The sequence below is a fragment of the Carassius gibelio genome, chromosome A18 (genome assembly GCF_023724105.1).
Source record: "Carassius gibelio isolate Cgi1373 ecotype wild population from Czech Republic chromosome A18, carGib1.2-hapl.c, whole genome shotgun sequence".
Classification (NCBI taxonomy): Eukaryota; Metazoa; Chordata; class Actinopteri; order Cypriniformes; family Cyprinidae; genus Carassius; species Carassius gibelio.
The window spans coordinates 23,671,877-23,694,305 of NC_068388.1; the positions used below are offsets into that span (position 1 = coordinate 23,671,877).

General features: G+C 36.1%; 1 protein-coding gene across 3 annotated transcripts in view; it reads right to left on the reverse strand.

Moving 5' to 3' along the window:
- The window catches only part of LOC127934252 (A-kinase anchor protein SPHKAP-like), a 47,770-nt gene extending 25,845 nt beyond the window's left edge, over positions 1-21,925 (reverse strand). For 2 of the 3 annotated variants that reach the window (XM_052531515.1, XM_052531514.1), the window contains exons 1-3: positions 21,681-21,925; positions 12,944-13,046; positions 8,532-8,642 (exon numbers count right to left, since the gene is read on the reverse strand). In XM_052531515.1, the coding sequence (XP_052387475.1) occupies positions 8,532-8,642; positions 12,944-13,027 (195 nt within the window). In that variant the 5' untranslated portion in view covers positions 13,028-13,046; positions 21,681-21,925. The remainder of the gene's footprint in view (positions 1-8,531; positions 8,643-12,943; positions 13,047-21,680) is intronic. The other variant, XM_052531516.1, reaches the window with a different exon arrangement.
- Positions 21,926-22,429: the final 504 nt, after the last annotated feature.

Here is a 22,429-nt window from a genome sequence, read left to right on the forward strand (position 1 = left end):
TATGTGAACGCAATGGAAATTTCATTATTATTATTGACTTCTGTTCTTAAAATTATCATTGTATCATTTCAAGCCTAAAAATATTAGGTTTGTTTTGTCACATGGTATGACAACCCTAGTTCAGACGATCTGTCACTGTCTCACATATGCACACGCAGAATGAGTCCTCAAAATTGCTGGGTTACAGAGGTCAACTCACAACTTTGAACATTTCACTCTTCACTGGAGTGGGAGACGGCAAGACAGATGGGAGAGAGAGGAAAGAGGAGGGAGGCCGAGAAAGAGTGGGGGAGGAATTTGTGAGAATGAGATATCGAGACAGGGATGGAAGGAAAGAGATGGCTGAGCGTCGTCCTTGTCAAGGACAAACTCATTTCACCCATTATCATCAGAGGGGAGACGGCAGACACTTGCCACCATGGCTAAAAATTACCTCCGCTGGGACGCGCTGCCACCTCGCTGCTCGCTACACCACTGAGAGAGAGAGAGAGAGAGAGAGAGAGGGAGAGGGAGAGGGAAATGAAAATAATGGAAAGGGATGGAGAGAAGCGGATAAAAGAACAAAGCTGGGGATCATGGGAGTGGAAAGATGTTGTTTTGAGATGTTGCCATATTGCACTACTAGAACAGAGCATACGTACTCTTTATCATTTCCGACTGAGTGGGTTCACACACAGATCTGCGCTTTCACATCCACTGAGGCTCTAAATGGGGCATGGAAGGAGTGAAAAAGCAGACACACGGACACACACTCATGTCCAATGGCAAACCTGTGATGTGTCCTGTCATTTGAAGTTATCAGGGCCCTTGACAGACACGTGCGTCACAGAGAGCTCAGGTTCTCCTGGTTTTGACATATGTGTGTGTGTGTGTGTGTGTGAGCGTCACCCAGAGGCCTCAAGCCTTGGTTTGCTAGGCGCGCAGTGAGGAAGCAAATACATCGGTGCCTGTGGTTATGACCACGCATGGCTGTCACATCCTGAAGGCGAGATCTGCCAGCAACCATTAACCAGTTAAAGCCCTTTCTTAAAATACTTGGACACTTAGTTGACATTCTGGAACAGATATCACTGTGCATTTTTTTTTTTTTTTTGCAGGAATATTTGTAGCATACACTGTGTTATATATGAAAATACATATTTCAGAAAAATGAAAGAATTCTAAAGAATTCTGATCTGAGGACAACTGAGGATATTTCTAATCAAAACATCAAAAATGTCAATTCTCAAATCCATCTGCGCCTTAAAGGGCTAAATATCATAAATCAATGTATCTTTCAGAACACTTCCTCTGCAGTTCCGAAAAAAAAACTGCAAACACATCAAATAAATGAACACACTGACATTTAAATACATTTCAGTGCAGAATCTTTAATGAATCGGTCACAATGTAATACAGGCTGGTGAAGTATGGTGTAGTGGCAAATATATTGGACCTCATTTTGAAAGGTCATCAATGGAGAAAGATGCTTTATGGGTCTAGATGGTGTAGTTACAGCACCTACTACTTGCAGATATTAACAACCTGTTAAATTATAAATGGACAGAGAGAAGATGGAGTGTGTCATAGACCTAAATTATGTCTGGTTTTGAAGCAAAAATACCTTTTACTGACATTAGAATCAGGCCTTAAAGAAAAGAAATTATATATATATATATATATATATATATATATATATATATATATATATATATATATATATATATATATATATATATATATATATATATATGAGAAATGAACTGTGACCAACACAGGAGGAGACCTAAAGCTCAGCTAGTCTGTTTCACAATCTCCTAGATCATCTGTTACTGACTTATATAATGATAGGTGTCGTTTCAGCCCAGCTTTAAGGGTCAGATAAGAGTTTCAAATAAGTCCTTTCATATCACTGACTTTAAGAAAGAGGTTATACAGATACACATGGTCTCTGTCATGTCACACTACACACAGTGCCCTCCACACAAACCCTCTGTCTGTCTCTCAGGGCCTTACATAACTTCCTTGGCGCTGTACAAGCCTTCTGCTGCAATGAGACCAGATGACATGAGAGACAAGAAGAGAAGGGATGAGAATAGATGAAACAAGATGGGATGAGAGACAAGAAGAGATGAGACAAGACAGGAAGAGATGAGAACAGGTGAGAAGATGTGGGAAGAGACTAAAAGAGTCAAACAGAAGCAAAAAGAGAAAAGACATGATGACGTGAAGTGAGAAAAGATGAGGCAAGAAGACATGAGAAAAAAGGCGAGGAGACACAAAGAAGAGGCAGGAAAATATGAGCTGAGAAAAAACAACAGATGAAAAAAGATTAAAAGAGAAGAAAGACAAGAGGTGCAGAGAAAAAAATAAGTCAAGGTGATTAGAGAGACAAGAAGACATGAGTAAAGTTGAGACAAGGTGACAAGATCAGAAAAGAAGAGACAAGAAACAGACCAGATGAAAAGAGATGAGAAAACTTGAAACAAGCTGAGTCAAGAGGGGAAAGGAAGAGAGACAATAAGACACTAGAAGAGAACACGAGACAAGGCAATGAGACATGAAGAGAGACATGAAGACACAAAAAGAGGACATGAGACAGGTGAGGAGACGAGAAGAGAGACAAAAAAAGCACAAGAAGAGGACACAAGACAGGTCAAGGAGACAAGAAGAGACAAGACGAGGAGACGAGAAGAGATGAGATGAGAAGAGAAGGGTGAAGATAAGACATTGTGAGATGAAAAAGAGTCAAGAGACAAGAAGACACCTGAGAAGAGACGAGGCGAGTCAAGGAGATGTGGAGACAGAAGAGACAATAGATAATAAGAAAAGAGACAATGATGTGGAGTCGAGAAGAGATGAGAAACAAATGAAAAGACAAAAAGACAAAAAGACAAGACAAGTTGAAGAGACGAGAAAAGACAAGTTGCGAAGAAGAGACGAGATGAGAAGAGGCAAGAAATGAAAATGAAAGGACAGAAAAGGTTAGAGCAGACGAAACAATAAGAGAGGTGAGGAGACAAACAAGATGAGAAGAGAGGACAAGAGACAAGACAAGTCAAGAAGACAGAAGATGAGAGGAGATGGAATGAGAGGATATGAGACAAAGGGAAGAGACGATAAGAAACTCTAGAGAACTTCTACAAACAAATAGAGGAACACACACACATTCTCTATCGTCTTAGCTATTGCCCACAACTGCACACTCACAAAAAAAAAAAAAAAAAAAAACAGTTGTTTAATTACAGACCAAACTATCAATTATGTCATTCTGTTTGGACGGTAACATGACAAAGCCTCCTGACTAACCCCTGCGTCTCAACCAAACCCACATCATCAATTACAACATGCATCACAATCAAACTAAATTTAATCTGAGAGGATCATTTCTGGGAGGGTTTATGCTAGTGGATTATTTTCTGTTCTACTGTACCAATGAAATGCATGTATATTTAATCCCACAATACTGGAGGCTTCTTAACTCATTTAACTCAGTCCTTCTCTTGAGAAACACACCGAACACCAGGCTGCTCCAGAGGGACTGGCTGTGCAATTACCATTCTGTCCTTTTCCTTTACTTGAAACTGTCTGCTAAACGACAGCTAATAATCTAAATTAGAATGAATGCCAAATTAATTTCTCACATGCAGTTTTTGTGGATGGATGATTCCTCCATGTCCAGCAGAGATCAAAGCACAAGTTAATTGCTTTACAGAGTGTGAAGACGAGAGAAAAACATTAGATTACAGAAAATCTAATGTCTAGTGGTTTCTCATCTAAAAGAAAACAGAGGATGAGAGGATGAAGACAAGGGAGAAGAGCTAGAAAACTTCATGAATGAAACAAAAAGCTTTTGAGTGCATTCACATGTATGAGCTTACATTTAATGAAGTGACAATGTGTGAGGTCATGTTAACACCTTAAACTGTTCAATTATCAAGGAAAGGTCATGAATGGTTTAAACAAAACCCCTCAATGCTCTTAAACTGTTACCTGTTAGCCTACGGAAAATCCCTATCAGTGGTAAAAACAGTAATATTGTGAAATAATTTTGACAAATTAAAATAGGTGTATTTCAGTTGCACATATTTTATAATGTTATTTATTTCTGTGAGGACAGGAAAGATCTTCTGCTCAAGAAACATTTCTCATTATTATCAATGTTGAAAATTCTTCATATTATTTGTGGAAACTGTGATACATTTTTTTAGGATTCTTTGATGAATAGGAAGTTCAAAAGAGATTTATTTTCAAAACAGAAATCTTTTGTAACATTAAATACTGGTTTCACAGACAGGGCTTAGACTAAACCTGGATCAGGCCACAGTTCAATTTGGACATTTAAGTCATTTTAATTAACATACCTGAGAAAAAACATTACTTGTGTGCATCTTGAGACAAAACAAGGGCACTGATATATTTCAAGATCAGTCTCTTTCAGTTAAAACCGCTCTGATTTACACTTTAGTCTGGAACTAGGCTTAAGTCTTGTCTGGGAAACCAGGGGGCAAATGTCTTTAATTGAATACCTCCTTGCTGAATTTAATAAGTATTAATTTCTTTAAAAAAAATATTGAATGGTAATGTATATGCTTATTATTTGATGTCAGGACCAGAGAAAAATACCATGATTTCTGCATTTTGGTTTTCTTGCAGTTATGATCAGCTCTGACCATATAAATCACACAGAAACATAAGGCAGTACAATAAAGCTGATCCAGTATTTACTCTAGTGTTTGACATGTTGTTAAATTCCCCTTCATCTGATTGAAAGATACTGTATATTTTTCTAATTTATATGGTTAAAGAAGAACCTATGCTATGTATAAACAAGTTAAAATGTTTAATGTGAAAGTTACTTTTTAAATGACATTTATCAGGCTAGAGAAAATATATTTTATATGCATGTATAACTTTTTCCAGTGTCATTCTCATGAAAGCCATAAGGCCATGTCTCTGCATTTTCACCAAAAAAATGGAGTGATTACAGGACGTCTGATGGGCTGTGGAGGATATACAGCTGATTACTGATAATGGCAGTGAAAGCAGCTGTGTGGACGTGACACAATGGGCTGTGGCTTTGATAAACTGCACAGCTGTCATTATACTTTACAATGGCTTTATATGTTCCCTATTCAATTCAAGTATGAAACTTTTTTCAAACACCTTGAAGAATTTAATCGTTAACCATGAGTCTTAGTCAAATCATTAATGATAAGTTAGTTCACCCAAACATTTATTTCCACACCCATAAGACTTTTGTTCATCTATAAATGAAGATTATTTTAATGAAACTTGAGAGGTTTCTGTCCCTGTCCCTTGAAAGTCCATTCTGCGAAACTCTGACGCTTCATGAAGACGTCGTAAAAGAAATCCATATGAATTGATTGGTTTAATCAGAGTCTTTCAGAGAAAGGACACACAATTGCTTTAAACGATGAACAGATTTAATTTAGCCGTTTATTCAGATATAAATATCGATCACTGCACATTTATAGAGCAACTAATATGGCAAATGAAAGCTGAATTGTGAGATGAATGAGGGTTTGTTCTCGTTTCTCACGCAAGCACGTTTGAGACTCATGGGTGTAGAACGACATCAGCGTGAATAATTAAAGAAAGAATTGTAATTTTTGGGCAAACTATCTTTTTAATAATAGATCACATTTAGAGACATTTGAGTAAATACTAAGAAGAAAAATTGTTGTTATTAGTGATACATACATATAGCATAATTATGGATTTTTGAAAATTACCTTTCATGAGTGAATTCAATCTAAAAGTGCAACGTGTATAAACTTATTGTCTCTCAAAAGACAATGAATCATTGAATTGAGTCGTTTTTAAAACTAATCCCAAGCCATTTTCATGTTGACTGTTGGCTGCTTTTGAATCGTTGAGCAAATAAGGTAAAACAATAAATGCATATTATAAGACAATGAAGTGTTTTTTTGACCTTGCATGCATTTCAGCCTGTTGTTGGGGACTCCCAAACCCAAAATATAGGGGCACTTTAAACAATTTCAAATATCAAAATTCAACGTTTCATGTTTAAAACAAAACATTATTTATGCATTTGTAACTCTGAGCTCCATCATAAACATCGGTGTAAATACATCTAAATACATGCTGCTTCAAATGCAGATTCCATATTTGTTTGAAATGCTTTCTTATGTTGGAATGAAAGAGTCTTACCCAAAGATAGAAAATGGAGGAAAGAGTTAAAACTGAACACAATCTTGCTGCTCAAACTGTGTAGAACCATTTTTATTTTAAATATTTTTTTACTCCTTTTCTATTTTGCATTTACTTTTACTTTCAATACTTAAGTTTAATATATAAAAAAAATATTTTCATACTTAAGTACAATAAGCATCGCATACTTTAAAACTTTTACTCAAGTTATATTCTATACAGTGACTTTAACTTCTATCAAAGTCATTTTCTAGTAAGATATCTATACTTTTACTTAAGCTTGGCTTTCAGTTACTTTATACAGAACTGTTAACATTTTTTTTTTTTTACTAAAAATACATAAAACAACACTTAATTTTAACATTTAATAAACTCAAGTGATGATCAACATTATGTCAACAGAACTCATCAAAAGAATGTTTGCAAACCAAAAAAAAAAATATATATATATATATATATATTATTAATAATAATAATAACTCACAACCATGCATGTCTTTAAGTATGTGGTATATATATGTGTCTCCTTTATTTCTTAGGCGTGTGTCTTTCTCACGTTCTCTCTCTCTACTTGAGTGAAGCGTTTGCACTCAGCGCTGGCATTAGTATCTCAGTGCCAGCTGGTGTGTGTGGGTTTGATTCCCATGCAGAGCTTTTGTGTTAAAGGAACATCATGTGTGACATCAGCACAGTCCTGATGAAACCTGTTCTGACCGCACCTGAGCCTGCGGGCAGAGGAGTCACAATCTGACCACTGAAGCACACTGATACAGAACATTTCAAGCGATTTTCTGCCATCACAAATTACAGGTTGTGGTTTCCTGGCTACAGAACTAGTGGTCATCAACCCAACCTTGAGTAATTAAAATTTGACTGGGTTTTATTTCAAGGTGAGATTTTTTTTTTTTTACTGTAATACAATCCAACATAATGTTCTTCTAACAAATGTCTTAAAAACTGCCTTAGTAGGAGGAGTCACTTTATTTATTTATCTTACCTTCACAAGAATACTCTTAAACAAGTTGCTAATATAAAGTTGTTTTATTCACTTTACTTAGATGCTCAAGCATCTGTTCTTTCCAAATGTTGTCCAAAATTAAGTCATCTGAACAAAGATTTTTATCTTTTAAAATGTGTAAGCTATTCCATTGCATTTTCACATTTGTTAGAAGTATGTTGCAAGTTCTATTTTTTTATAACAAAAAACAACTTGGTGCACCTTAAAGTATAAACCAATGCAATGTTTTTACTTGCGCGTTGTAGAAATGCAAAATGATTCTGAGAATTTCTGAAAAAAGTCACAAATGTGACATAAACAATTGCAGTTACCTTTATTATTATGTGGCAAAAAAAAATAAATAAAAAAATACCCAGAATTCCGAGAGAGAGAGAGAGAGAGAAAAGGTCAAAATTGTGAGGGAAAAAGTCTGAATTGTAACAAGTTGCAAATACCTTTTAAAATAAATATTTTTTAATTCAGTGGCTTCCACAGTTAGCTGTAAGTTAGCTGTCAGAATCCATATTTTTACTAACATTTGTTGATTCCACCATGTTTGAGATTTTTGCATATAGGTAAATGTTTAAACTTTGGTGTTTAATATGTTTTTCTATCAGGATAATTTGTTTGCCTCAAGTTTTAAAAATGTTGTGTAGTGGGCTTTGAAAATAAATCATAATGACGAAAGAACAAAGTCTGTAGCTCCTTGCATTGCTAAATGCTAAACAATCTTTAGCTGCCTTGACAATAATTTAAGTTCATTGAATTCAAACAACTGCTTTCGTAAAATGATTCACTGTTTCAATGAAAACTCAGATCAAACAATGAATCAAAATTAGTTTGCATTTCCCAAACTAAATTTATTATTTTAACTGGTTGAATTCTAGCAAAATGCTCCAGACCACACAAAAATGAAGCAAAGACTTGCAAAACTGAACATTCCTGCCGTTGAATTTCCATAAAATTAGCACTGTGCAGATTATCAGACAAGTAGCGTTTCATCCCCAAGGAGCAGAAATGCTTGCGTAATCATGGCATAATGTTATGCATAGTGAGATGGGTGCAGATCCATCATTTACATGAGAGAAGAAACTTGTCATTAAAGTAAAGTGAGGTATAAAATCTGTCATTAGACTCTAATTATCCCATCCTAAAGTTAGTGCAGCTAAATGTATTCTCTCAGTTCAGAGAATTGCTGCATACATTATTCAGCCACAGCCAACATCATCCCACATTATCAGCCCAATCAAGAGCACATTTATCAGCCACCAGACTTCCACACAGTAACACACACAATCTTAATCACATGTATGGACATACGCGTGTAGATGAGAGCATGTGATACGTGAGAGAGACTCACTGTGGGGCAGCCGCTGTCATGCTGGTCCTCCAGGAACCCAATTCTGCAGAGCACCTTATCGTTCTTCAGCCAGTACTCCGACGAATCCAGAACACTGTTACTGCACAAAACCTGACACAAACACACACTTCTTTCAGACTAAGGCACAACAGTAAAAAAACTTACATTTTGATACTAGATACATCTGTATCGGGTGAACCTCTCATATACTGTATCATTTTTAAGATGCTGTAGGAATCATAAATTGTAAGAAGTTGCATGTGTGATCAGATTTCATAAAGAAAGGTCCATAGAACCATTAAGATTTCTGAGTCTTGTGCATGTGTATGTAAAGGCTTTTCCACATTTTTTGGACTGGATTGAATTGAAAAGTCATATTTAGCTGGCAAGTTAAAAACTACGGAGTATTGAGATTTATTTGTTTATTTATTTATTTTTAATATATTTTAACAATCCAAATAACAATATTATTTCTTAAACGGGTTTTTGATTTTACTAAACAATTTTAATTCTATAAAGCAGATGACATGCACATGACATACTGGTCATTAATCACAAATTTATTACCAAATCAAATACAAGCAAAATTAAAAATGTCTGCACCAAATAATCCCTTACTTTACAGAAATATTGTTTTTAAATAATAATAATAATAATAATAAAACAATTTATCATAATTATGAATCAAATGAAATACAGACTATATATATATATATATATATATATATATATATATATATATATATATATATATTAAAAAACAAACATTTTTCTTAATCTTTTCAACTCTTCAGGCTTCCTGACAGAACGATCTTCCATTTATCTGCACATTTTAGAGTTTCAATTACAGTATCTGGATATTTTTAAACACAAACTTATTTAGATGTTTCCATTTTAAATGAATGAATTATTCATTTCCCTGATTTGATCTGAAACAGCACTCCCAGTCCTCCATTTAAATTCTCAGGCACAATGTTAATGTGTTAGTTTGAGTAAGCAGCTCTTCGCCGTTGGGACTCTGGGACTCTTCGGGACGCATTAGCATTTACACTCCAAATGTGAAGTGGCCACGTGTATCACACACAATCACCTCTGAATGTGCTTTGACTTCCTGAAAGTCATGTATACCTGTATTTAACACTTATTACTGATCCGTTCGCCCAAGATAAATTATATTACTAGGATTACTATGAATCCATTCTGTCCAAATGACCCCAGAACTAAACTACATTTAATTACTAGTATAGAATACAGTGCATAATTGCTGCAGCATATGATCACACATTTTATTTCTTTTCCGTCTCTTAACTCTAAGCATACTAACTTATCAGGGCAAGCAAGCCATGACTATGGTGATTAGCAAATTGTTATAATCATTTACATATGAATATTTAATATATACTTCTGGCAATCATGCTGTCACTAGAGTGTAACATACCAACTTCACAGTCAAGTAACCATGTCAGTAATGGACTATTATATATTATTAATGAAAAGTTGAGTGTGTGGCCTGTCAATGAACCCTGCTGAACATGTAATATTTCATAAAGTGAAAGTATATGTGTTGGTCATGTGCTCAACTTATGCTTATTTCATTCAAGCACAAACAGATGGAAACTGAAAATGTTTGCTAAAAATAAAAACCTCTAATTGAATGAGCACTTCTACTGGTATGTGAGACACCCCTCTTTAAACAAACACAAACCCTCTTCTGTTAGCACGTAACCTTCAGTTTGATTCATTATCAGTGTGACTGTAAGCATTGATTATCTCAATGTGTATTTAAGTGTGTGTGTGTGCACACGTTTAATTAGAGTTTGTGAGTATGTGTTTTTCTATGTGTGCGCACATGTGTGTATTTTCTCTGCCCTTGCTGTGTGTGCCATCTGGACCGACTGTTTTCCTGGCAGAGTCCACCATATGACAGGGATGCTGGGACAGTTGCGTCACGGTTCACTGTGGTTAAACTACTGACAGAGCTAATATGCCATTACAGGAATGGGTAACCTTCGGCAGATGGGTAATCATTAGCACACGAGGGATAAGCGCAAGAGAGATGAATATGTATTTCTTTTATTTGGTAGTTACATTTAGGAATGTAGTTAATCACATTCCGAGAAACTTCAGGTCAGGCATAGCCCAAAACAAAGTTAAAGAAAAAAATTGTGCAAAACAGAAGCAACATCATTTAAAAGTAGCAATTATTTAATAACAGCAACAACCACAACAACTATTATTATTAGTAGTAGAACATAAAAATAATATAATAATGTAAAGAAATATACAAAATTATGCAATTATTTATTATTATTATCAAATCGTTACATTACATTATATATTAACATTATATAATAATAATAAATTATAAAAAGATAATGCATAGTTTTTAAATGTATCTAGCTTCCTGTCTATTTTTAACATATATACTTACTTTAATAATAATAATTATTATTATTATAAAAAAACCGTCATGTTTGATGTTGTTGCTTTTTTTTATGTATGTTTTAATTTATGTATTTATTTATGTCCAAAAGCAGAAGAAAAAAAATCAATTCTACATAGCGACTATGGGGATCTTAACTATGGGGAAAAAATTTAGAAAACCGTCACCTCATACCAGTCAGTTTGTTGACACCTTGGCTATTCCCATCAATAATGACCCTTCCACCTCAATCTCACAACAGCTCCTATGAGAGCTACAAAACTGATTAGTACAGTGTCACACTATTGTAACTTCCTCTTCCCGTGATCCAGCATCTGCTCCCACAGGAGTCGTTTTCCTTTAACACCAATCCACTAATAAAGCACTTGGCTGATTGAGACAAAAGTTAAAAGAGCTAGAAGACAAGGGAGATACTGGACTAATCATGCTGCTTGTTCTGTCACACTCCCGGTTTCTCTCAGTCTCTCTCTCTCTGTCCTTTCTCTTGCTCACGCTGGCAGAGCATCAGCTAATGTAACCTGACTTGTAGTGCAGCTGCCTACAGAGTAAAAAGTGCTGATGGCAAAAAGCCACAGTCTCTGTTCCCTGGACAGGTGGGAGAGTCAGCCAATCAGTAAGGCTTCATGTTAATCATACTGTGATTGGAGCTTGAGATTCTCGCTAGTGCTCAACCACAAGAGTTCACATGGTGAACATGGTGCCTTGCGCCAGAAACCTACTGCACACCAACTAAACAGAGCCCTGCACGGGCCTCAGATTTAGTGTCCGACAGCTTATTTGAATTATCAGCCCGACCTGAGTCCGCCTTTTTCAGTTATGTATGTAATGGCAGAGTGATTATATTTTGTTTTGTTTTTATTAGTTTATTTCGAAAAACTTTTGGAGCATTTTTTGTTCATTAAATATAAGTTTTAGTTTTTTAAAGTAATGACCAAGCGGCCAGCCGCCAGCGGCAGCCAGTAAGCTGATCATATATGTTTGATCAATTTAGCCTTCTCAAATCATCAACGACTTGCCTAAAATAAAATCCATAAATATAAAACAGTTCAAGCATATAAGAATGTTTAAGCATTAAACCTAGAAAAATGTGCGCTATATCCAATAGTTTGTGTGGAGAGTGGAAGCTATGCATGCTTTGCAGGACATGGAGGTGCCAGCAGTCACTTGCATGTTTTCAGTGGAAACGCCATAATTTCTGCTCATAAGGTAAGAGTAATTCATAATTCGTAACTGTAAAGGGTCTGATTTTATTTTTGTTCACTCACAATATCAACAAAACGTTGTGCTTTTATAAAATAAAGAAAACAAACATGATGCGCTTTCTTCTGTCTAGTCACAAAAATGAACCGAAACTCAACGAATACATGCCTCACAGATGATGAATCTATCTATAGAAAGCTTTAATTTAGTACTTAACGAAATAAAACATATCAAAAACAAAAACTTTTATTATAATCATAATCCGTATAGATGCAGTTCTTAATGTCATGTCTAATGAGGAGATGGCGAGCACTGCACATGACCAATTGCAAATTTTTTGTCGTGGAAATCAAATTAAAACTCTTTCCAAATGCAGCTTTTCCAGAAGCATTGGAAACTTCTGATAACTCTCCATGCTCCAACTTCTCCTGATGCTCTGCATGGTCAACTGTCACTTGTATGTTAATGCGTGCGTATATGCATTGCGTATTGTATAGGCAATGTGTAATTTTTATAATAACCTATAATCATTATAACAGTATGTCATACAGTAGCCTATGTACTCTCTGTGCATATTTGGGCACAATAAAAGGAGAGAAGCTAAATGAGCCTGAGCCTGAGCCCGATCTGTAAAAAATAAAATAAAATTGGCCCGAGCCCGGCCTGAATGGACTCAGCATGTCGGGCCCCGTCGGGCTTGCAGACCTCTACAACGAAATAACTTTCATGTAGCTGGAAGCATTTGCACTCATGGTTTTAACACACACACCTTTCTGCAGGCGGAGACAGAGGACCCAAGGGTGCTCTCAGACTTGACTTCCTGTGTGTCCGCGGACTCAGACCCCTCAAACATGGTAGATGATTGGAAATTACTGTGGAAAAAGAGAGAGACAACAACTGAATCCACCATCAATTCAAAAGAGTGCATTAGTGTCTCTCCACTTTTTCAGCTGGATTGATTCCAGAAGTATTTCTTTTTTTTCATTTATTTCTTCCATCAGGATTTAAAAAAAAGTCTTTGTTAAAGCATTATAAGTCATGAAACAAGCCAACCAGCTATGAGGTAATTCTAAAAATCACTAGCTCTTATTCGAAGCAAGAAAGTATTGGAAAGTAAATTGAAAATTGGACAAAAAGACAAAGGTACAAGACTTAATGGCTTTAATGAGGGAAGAAACTACAATCCCATTAAGCAAATGACAATCAATTATGAACAAATATAACATTATTCGTTTGAAACTGATGATTATATCTACAGAAACTGTATATTTTAAGTTTTTTATAATTTTTTTTTGCTCGCCATGAATTGTCTGTACAACATCACGGGTAACATATATAGTTTTCCACCACAACTTCAGCTTTTAAATCGATAGTTCACCCAAAAATGAAAATTATCATAATTTAATCACCCTCATGTCATTCTCAGGTTTCTTTCTTCTGCTGAACACACACACACACACACACACAGACACACAAAATTGAAAATAAGATATTTTGATGAATTTATTTTGGTAGCCAAACAGTTAACGATAGCCACTGACTTCCACACTCTCAGAAATAAAGATACAACAGCTGCCACTGGGGCAGTAGCTTTTCAAAAGGTACATGTTTGTACAAAAAAGGTTTATTTTGGTACACTAAGGTACATATAAGTACTTAAAGTGTACGTATTAGAACCTAATAGGTACAAACATGTTCCTTTTGAAAAGGTACCGCCCCAGTGACAGCTTTTGAGCCTTTATTTCTGAGAGTGCATGGTATTTTTTCCATATTACAGTATGTAAGACAATGGCTACCATCAACAGTTTGGTTACCAAAATTCTTTAATATATTTCTTTTGTGTTCAACATATAGGTTTAAAACAACATGAGGGTGAGTAAATGATGACAGAACTTTCAGTTTTAGGTCAACTTTAAACAATTATCTTCAAAATAAGTTGAAATAATATGAATGCATGGCTTCAACAATAGCATATATCATTGTTAACCAACCTCAGAACTCCCAGTAAGTCTATCTTTAATGAAAGTTTTATAAGTTATTGCTAAAAATCATTTTCCCTATTGACAAAAATGTATGTTTTCACATCCAGTACCCGAATGTTGCACTCTATAACAAACATTCTTATTTGCTTCTTACTGAGAAAACATGAAGTTCTAGAATGGGTTAAAAACTTTCAGAAGTTGGAAGTCTGGATGCCTGAATAAAATGAATTAGATGACATTTGTAGATAAAGACAGAGTGAAAGTAAGGAAAATAAAATAACATGGACTGTTTAATTAATTTTGTCAGGATTATTTGTCTATCGGGGATACATTAAGCAAGGATGAAACACCACGGCCAGTCCTCTGAGGTGAAAGAAGTACAACATTATGCAGATTATACAAAGTGCAGTGATGGTTTTCTGCTCCAGAGCATTTCTTTCTGAGCTCCATATTCTCCCTGAACACAGACAAATTAACCTCTTTTGTTTATATTATAAATGAACCAGCATTATATTCATACATTTCTCTGCAGAGTGTGTGTGCTCTCCATTATTATGGCAGCAGCGGTTGGTCCCTGGTCAGGGTTAATTGTGGGATCACGACTGAATTGCATGTGAAAGCAGTTTAGAGGGATAGTTTACTCAGAAATATAGATTCTGCCACCATGTACTCACCCTCATGCTGTTCCAAACCCATGCCGCTTTATTTTCTCTCAATTGTGAAACGCTAAATGAGATTTTGGCCTGCTCTTTTCCTTTCAAATGGACAGTGATTAAAGGGTTAGTTCACCCAATAATCAAAATTATGTCATTAATAACTCACCCTCATGTCGTTCCAAACCCGTGAGAACTCCGTTTATCTGAGCTGATAATTAAATTAAATCATCATAAAATGTGATCAATCAAATGAACATTTGTGACCTTTGGAAGCCACAGAATTTAAGACTACAGGAATACAGTTTTACTACATGAAAGCATCTAAAAGTTTTAGTAGATACTTTCACAGAGGGGTCAAAATGACATGACAGTAAATGATGAACTGATGTCAGTGTGAACTAAATGTGAGTCAAAATTTTAGCTCTTCTTTATCTATAACCAAAGATTTCAAAAGTCCATCTAGAGCCACCTCTAATGGACTGTAAAACACATTAGCGATGGTCAACTACCTACAAAATCAATTAGTTGGTGGTTTATATGAATGATACCGGATTTCCAAGGAGCATATAGACTTCATTTTGAAAACACTTTGAGAGCAACAGAATGGAAGAGACATGTTTTTCGACGTCTGGATTACTTTTAACAGATTTAAAACACAACACTCATGGCAGAACGCTGAAAAACAGCTTGAGACATGATGCATGTGATATGACATCCGTCTGAATCTGCACGGCTGTAACACTTTTCAGAGAGGGTTACAAACCGTGCAAACTGTCTAACAGCTGAAACACAGCATGCTGTGAGGAAGCTAAAAATGTCAAAATAAGAAAAAAAAAATTAAACCAGTTACTAGTCGACTATTTGTTTTTGTTCCTTTTTTTTTATTTCATGCCATTGTCTTTTCTCTCACTTATCTGATTGTGTACTGAAGCCATCCCCGAGAAAGGACTGGCTCTGCTGGGCTTTCCTCAAGGTCATAAAGGTTAGATAGCAAACGACATATGCTTCAGGAAGGCAAACACTGGAGCATCTGAAGGCCTATCTGTGTGATTATAAGGTGTTGTCTCGGGATGTCAGCCTATATTCATCCAAAATGTCTATGAATACCTTTCGGCCTCAATCAAGGATTACCTGAGAGCCTTGAGGGATCTTTTAGCACTAAACACTCAAAATAGCTGCAACTACAAGCAGCTGTGTTGCCGTAGTGTGAAGTTTGGCTGATGAAAAGGAGAGAAACATACTTCAGTTCCCTTCCATCAAAACTTTGGCAGATCAAAAGCCAGGGCTGCCATGTTAATGAAAAAATACTGTTCTTTCGTAGTTATTCTTAGTTAATTATGGTCAATAATTGTTCGCTTTTGGCCATGTGACTCAATAATTGTGTTTGACTTCCATGAAAAGCCATATTGTCTGTCACCAGACGCAAGATGCAACCACAGACACAATCAATCACAAATCACAGCCAATCAGAAGAGTGCATGGGAGGAGCCAAAACTGCTGTCTTGGAGTCACAGCGAAAATAGTTTACTTCATATATATATATATATATATATATATATATATATATATATATATATATATATATATATATATATTATTATTTAATTTTTTTTACAACAGGTACACAGTGACTGACGCAGTCTTTGTCATGGAATACACTTGTTTGGTCACAGTTTGAATGTTCTTGTTTCCTATAGGTTATTTTCAAGATCTTAAGTAGGTTTTTCATTGGCATCTTCATTGTTTTCTCAAAAACACAATCATGTACAAACATGCTGCTCACATATTCTTATAGCCCAGTTTTTGCTGATTAAAGTGATATAAGCTGAAACTGAAAAAAGAACAAATGTCAGGGCATGACAAAACTTCTCCAGGCCCCAGAAATACCCTTAGACCTCAGAGGGTTAAAGTCATGCAAATAAATATACCTAAATGCAAATTATAATATTTTAATATTGTACAAAACAAACATGCAACAGAGACACTCAGTGAGGTGTTACAGAAACAAGAAAACACAAAATAAAATCTATTATTAACATGGTAAAGTAACAGGTCAACATCTAGTTAGGACACGGTGGAAAGCTTCATCTATACTTTTTGCCATTGCTGATTTTTTTCATCATCACTATGAAATACATTTCAGCAGATGTATGGAATAACATTTAGTTTGATAATAATGAACGTAACTTTATAAAACTGAACCTAACTTTTTCAGAAACTATCAAACATATGCCATTACAAAAGAAGATAAACACAATGAAAATGAAAAAAATTAACGCAGTTGCACAAATGTAACAGGCTCTTCAAATATGCTTCATTTTTGTTAATTTTTTTCAAAGATTCGTTTTCGCTGATCGCAGATTTTGAATGCATTGCCACAGATTTCGCTTTTGCTTCGCAGTTTTTCATGTGGACTTTTGACACAAACCTCTCGTGAGGGCGGGGTTAACGGTGATCTAAGGTGATTGGATAGTGAGCTTTTGATGGACAGGTGCTCTCTGACCGGGAAGTATAGACGTCACTCAGTGGCGCACGCCGCGCATATTGAAAGCTCTCGTGGTGATTTAATCTGGTCTCTACCCCAAAAATTATTTTTCACAGACAAAGTGCAAGACATTTATTTTAAGCTGTACACTTATTTTGGTCATGTCACTGCACTCAGAAACTTTGGGACGACATTGGTGTGTTTGTCAAGTGTAATATTTTGCCAGGCTTCTCAGTACATATGAAAAACATTATATTTGGGTATTATGACTCTGACACCACAAACGAAAATATCAGTTTTGTTATTAATTAAATTTTTTTTCCTAAACAAATTTCACATTGACAAATGCAAATTCTCCAACTGTAAACCTTCTCTGTTTTTCTAAAATAAATGGAAAACCATTTGAATGTAATCTCAGTATCTACTAATAAGAAAGCTATAAGGACTGTTAGAATTTGCTCAGCCTTTGATCATTGTAAATTTGTTTAGATTTTGGCCCTCTTTCCTTTGGTTCTATTTTATTTTTTTTGTGGTTGATATTATGTGATGTATGTTTATACTTTTGTGTGTTTTTGTTCTCTGCATTAAAGCTGCAGTAGGTAACTTTTGTAAAAGTATATATTTTTTACATATTTGTTAAACCTGTCATTATGTCCTGACAGTAGAATATGAGACAGATAATCTGTGAAAAAATCAAGCTCCTCTGGCTCCTCCCAGTGTCCTATTGCCATTTGCAGAAATACATCGCTCCCGTTAAGAAACAACCAATCAGAGCTGCGGTCCGTTACTTTGTTTGTGTTCAAAATGTAGAAAAATTTATATAATAAGCGAGTACACCATGAATCCATTTTCCAAACCGTGTTTTTAGCTTGTCCTGAATCACTATAATAAGTGTTTATATTCGGACTATTTTAGATTGCTTCGGGGATACCGCGGCGGAGTAACCCAGCACCTTTGTGATTCTTCATAGACATAAACAGAGAGAAGTAGTTCTGGCTATGATGTTCTTCCGCAAGACGCAAGCAGTTCTGTTTATTAACCGCTAGAGCGTCAAAAGTTATCTACCGCAGCTTTAATAAAAAAAAGAAAAAGAAAAAAATATTTCGCCGTGATTTGTATGCAATACGTCGTGCTTTGTATTACTTTATATGTAAATAATATTTGACCTTCGATCATCTCAGCGTGTAAAGATGAGCTCTCAGGAGGAGATATGGAGCGGCATCGTCTTCCTCCTCCGCTTGTTCTTCAAGGGCAGCTTGAAGTAAGCTTGTGTTATTGAAGTAACCAATAACATCGATACATCGATACAAGTTTTTAATGTTACAATGTGCAACAGTTGTTGCAGGTAATTATTGTCATTCAGTAACACAGGCTTACTTCAAGCTGCCTTGAAGGACAAGAGCTCATCTTTACAGACTGAGACGATCGAAGGTCAAATATTATTTACATATTTAGTAATACAATTCACAGCGAGAGCTTTACAATATGCGCGCCACTCTCTGGCGCCACTGAGTGATGTACTCAGTCTGTACTCTGTACTTCCCGGTCAGAGAGCACCTGTCCATCAAAAGCTCACTATCCAATAAGAGTAGATTACCGTTAACCCCGCCCTCACGAGAGGTTTGTGGCAAAACTCCAAACGAAAAACTGCGAAGCAAAAGCGAAATCTGTGGCAATGCATTCAGAATCCACGATCAGCGAAAACGAATCTTTGAAAAATATTAACAAAAATGAAACATTTTTGAAGAGCCTGTTACATTTGTGCAACTGTGTTATTTTTAATATTGTTATTTTTTCATTTTCATTGTGTTTTTCTTCTTTTGTAATGGCATATTTTTGATAGTTTCTGAAAAAGTTACGTTCAGTTTTATAAAGTTTTGTTCATTTTTATTGAAGCAAATGTAATTCATACCATGAGATGATATTGATAAATTCCTGGAATATTCAGAGAGGCGCAAGTGAATTTCCCTTGTGAAGTACAGATTCTTTAGTCTAATGGTGAGTCTGCATTTTCTCCTTTAGAGGCTGTTCATACAGAGTTGCATTTTTCCATTCGACTGCACTGCTTTTAAAAAGTTAAAAAAAGAAAGAAAATGTAAACGCATGCTAGATGGACATCTTTAACCATTGAACTCACGTCTGACACAATTGAGACCTTGCATTTTTTTTCTCATTTTTGTCTTATGTTTTAAACGCAAAAAAGCATTTTAAAATGCAAAAAAAATTAAAAAATAAAAAACAAACACACATTCTGTGTGAACTGCCTTTTAGTGTTTGCCTTGATACTGATGGGTCTCTGTTTGATTGCACATAAATATATCTAATACAATGTCCCAAATTAGTTATATATGAAGAAAATGTCCCTTCAAGTGGTATCTTTTCCCAAAAATGTAATGTTAAACCATTACCATTTGCAGCATTTGCAAAACAGCAGACAGTGTAGCTCCTGTCAGATTGAACTCTTTCCCCTTCTAATGCAATGGGTTATGACACAAACCCATAAACGCCATTTGACAGCTATCAAATGCACCACATCTCGTGAGCGCTTTGCAGCTGAACGAAAAAAAGATGTTAAAAATCCTCAAATTATCCCTTGAGGACATGATCGCAGCTGCCTGATGTGTTTGCATGTGTCGTGGGCCTGAGCTAAACTGAAGCTCCAGTCTTTATGGAAATCGTGTCGATGATTACGTGAAGGGTCGTTATTATTTATCAGCAAAAAAGCATGCTGGAAACATTTCATACCCGGTGGACAGTAATGGCGTGTAAAGTAAAACATATACTACCATTTGAGTTTTGCTCATGATGACCTGTCAAAAGCACATTAAATTTTCTCAGTCTGTTAATCACAGCTTTGGGAAGTGAATGCAAATGCTGTTTTAAGTCCTGTTTACACCATCAGTGAACTCAGTTTTCAATAAGAGAAGGTGACTTCCAGTGGCATGAAAATCAGTGACCTCCGGCACCAGGATGTAGGCACATGACAAGGCCGAGAAAAGTTTAACTTCATGCAAATGCAGAGATATGATCATGTACTTCCGGATCTCATGTGACTCATGTGAGTTTACGTTTAATTTCACAGTAAAATTGCTTACAAAAATAGGCAGTTTTTTCCTCCATAAATTATCGACACTTTAAAAAATACATTCAAAGCAATAATAAATGAATAAAAATATCAGTTGAATTAATGCAACTCGTTTGCTAACTTCCGCTATTGACACCAATCCCTTGATTTTGATAAGCATCTGCAGAATGAACAATGAATGTAATTGCCCACATTTCTGCAACCATTAAAGGCGAGCCTCCAAATACATATCAACAAACCTGAATATACAAAATGATTGACAGGCAGTAAACCCTTCTGATTGGCTATGCAAGGGCGGGCCGCTCACCTTTTCTCTTTTATTCTGTTTGCAAAGACAGCACGATTATTTCACGACATAACCTATATTTGAGTTATATTTGTCCGTTTGAATTAACAATTTACATGTGGTATTCAAATGCTTAAAGCACTTTTAAGTCCATCAGTTCGGTCATTTTACCAAACAAATTTAAGCTTAGGACGTAGCCTACTTACACAAAAGCAACGTTTTAAAGTCAAGTTGTTGATGAACGCTTCCGAGATTAGTTTCGTGCAGCTGTGACCGTCCACAGTTCATCCTCAAATTATGGAGGTGAAAGGAGAACCGCTGTTTTACGCGCTTCCCACAACTCAAAATCAGTGACAAGCGAGCCCAGATATCAATCACGGTGAAACCGGTGGAATATTCCGCGAAGAAAAAGAGATAACAATACAAAAGGGAGCGCGTTTCCCCAAAGCCAGCGCGCGAACAGATGCGCAATAAATGAGCGTGCACTGCGCGACGTCACGAGCCACCTGAGATAAATAGGTTATTTTATCTACAAAGACCCCTTATCTTGAGTTATTTTCTGCGCACAGTCGTTGAGAGACATGAACATTTATTCTACTACATTGTCTTTGACATTTATTCTGGTGGAGTGAGCGAACTCGTAGCTCAATAAACAGCATGGCGCGCAATGCACTGGAATCTAAACAAACAGTCTGTGAGTAAACATTCTAATGCTAGCAAATCAAACTAATTCAGATGCACATTCCATGCCACATCTTGCAGCTTGTGCACTTTTTCACGTCTTGCACATGGAGCGCGCGCACACGAGCGCCCGCACAATTATTGTTTAGTGATTTTAGTCTTTTGTGTGTCGTTTCAGTACCAATGAGTTTAATTTTAATACCCAAAAACGTTAAATTGTGTAGCTAAGACGCATGTTAAAGGATAAAATCGGTTCTCAGATTTGTTATATTAAGCACAGTGTCTCGTGCTGCATGATTTATGATGAAAAGGTTCAAATGCGCACACTTACCCCAATATTTTCAGATGGCACTGGGATTCTGACGCTCCTCCACGAAACAAAAGAGCACTAAATAGCCTATATTATCCTGCGTGCCAAGAAGCCAAAGCGCTGTGGCGCGTGCCGGTCCCCCTGTCATCACATCCAATCCGTCAGTGCAGCGGAGGAATCTCCAGCGCTCGCGCCGCGCTCTGCTGTTAGTTAATAGACTCGCGCGCGGGACCTGCGCACAGACTGGAGTGAATGCCAGATAAGGCTGGGGAGCAGTCAGGCATTATCAAAACAGCGGGGGAACTCTACGTCACTGCGGGTTCCTTTGATAAACAGAACGCGGTAACACGACTTTGCTCACAAAAGACAGGTAAACAGTAAATTAATACAGATTTGCATAAGAATAAACGACAGCTTATGAAACAATGTCTTAAATTTATTCATTTAGCAGACGCTTTTATCCAAAGCAACTTACAGTGCATTCAGGCTATCAATTTTTACCTATCATGTGTTCTCGGGGATTCCAACCCCCAAGAGTTCGCTTGATAGCGCAGTGCTCTACCAATTGAGCTACATAAACACTTTCTTAAATGGAATATGTAACATTATGTACAGACTGACATCAGAGCATATAGGAAATTGTCTGGATAGAATATAAACAATGGGGTTTTATGGGCAACAAATACTTTTACCATTTTAAAAGTAAAAATTTTAAGTTTAAAGCGGTCATCGGATGCTACATGCTCTTTTACAAGTTATTTGAACTGAAA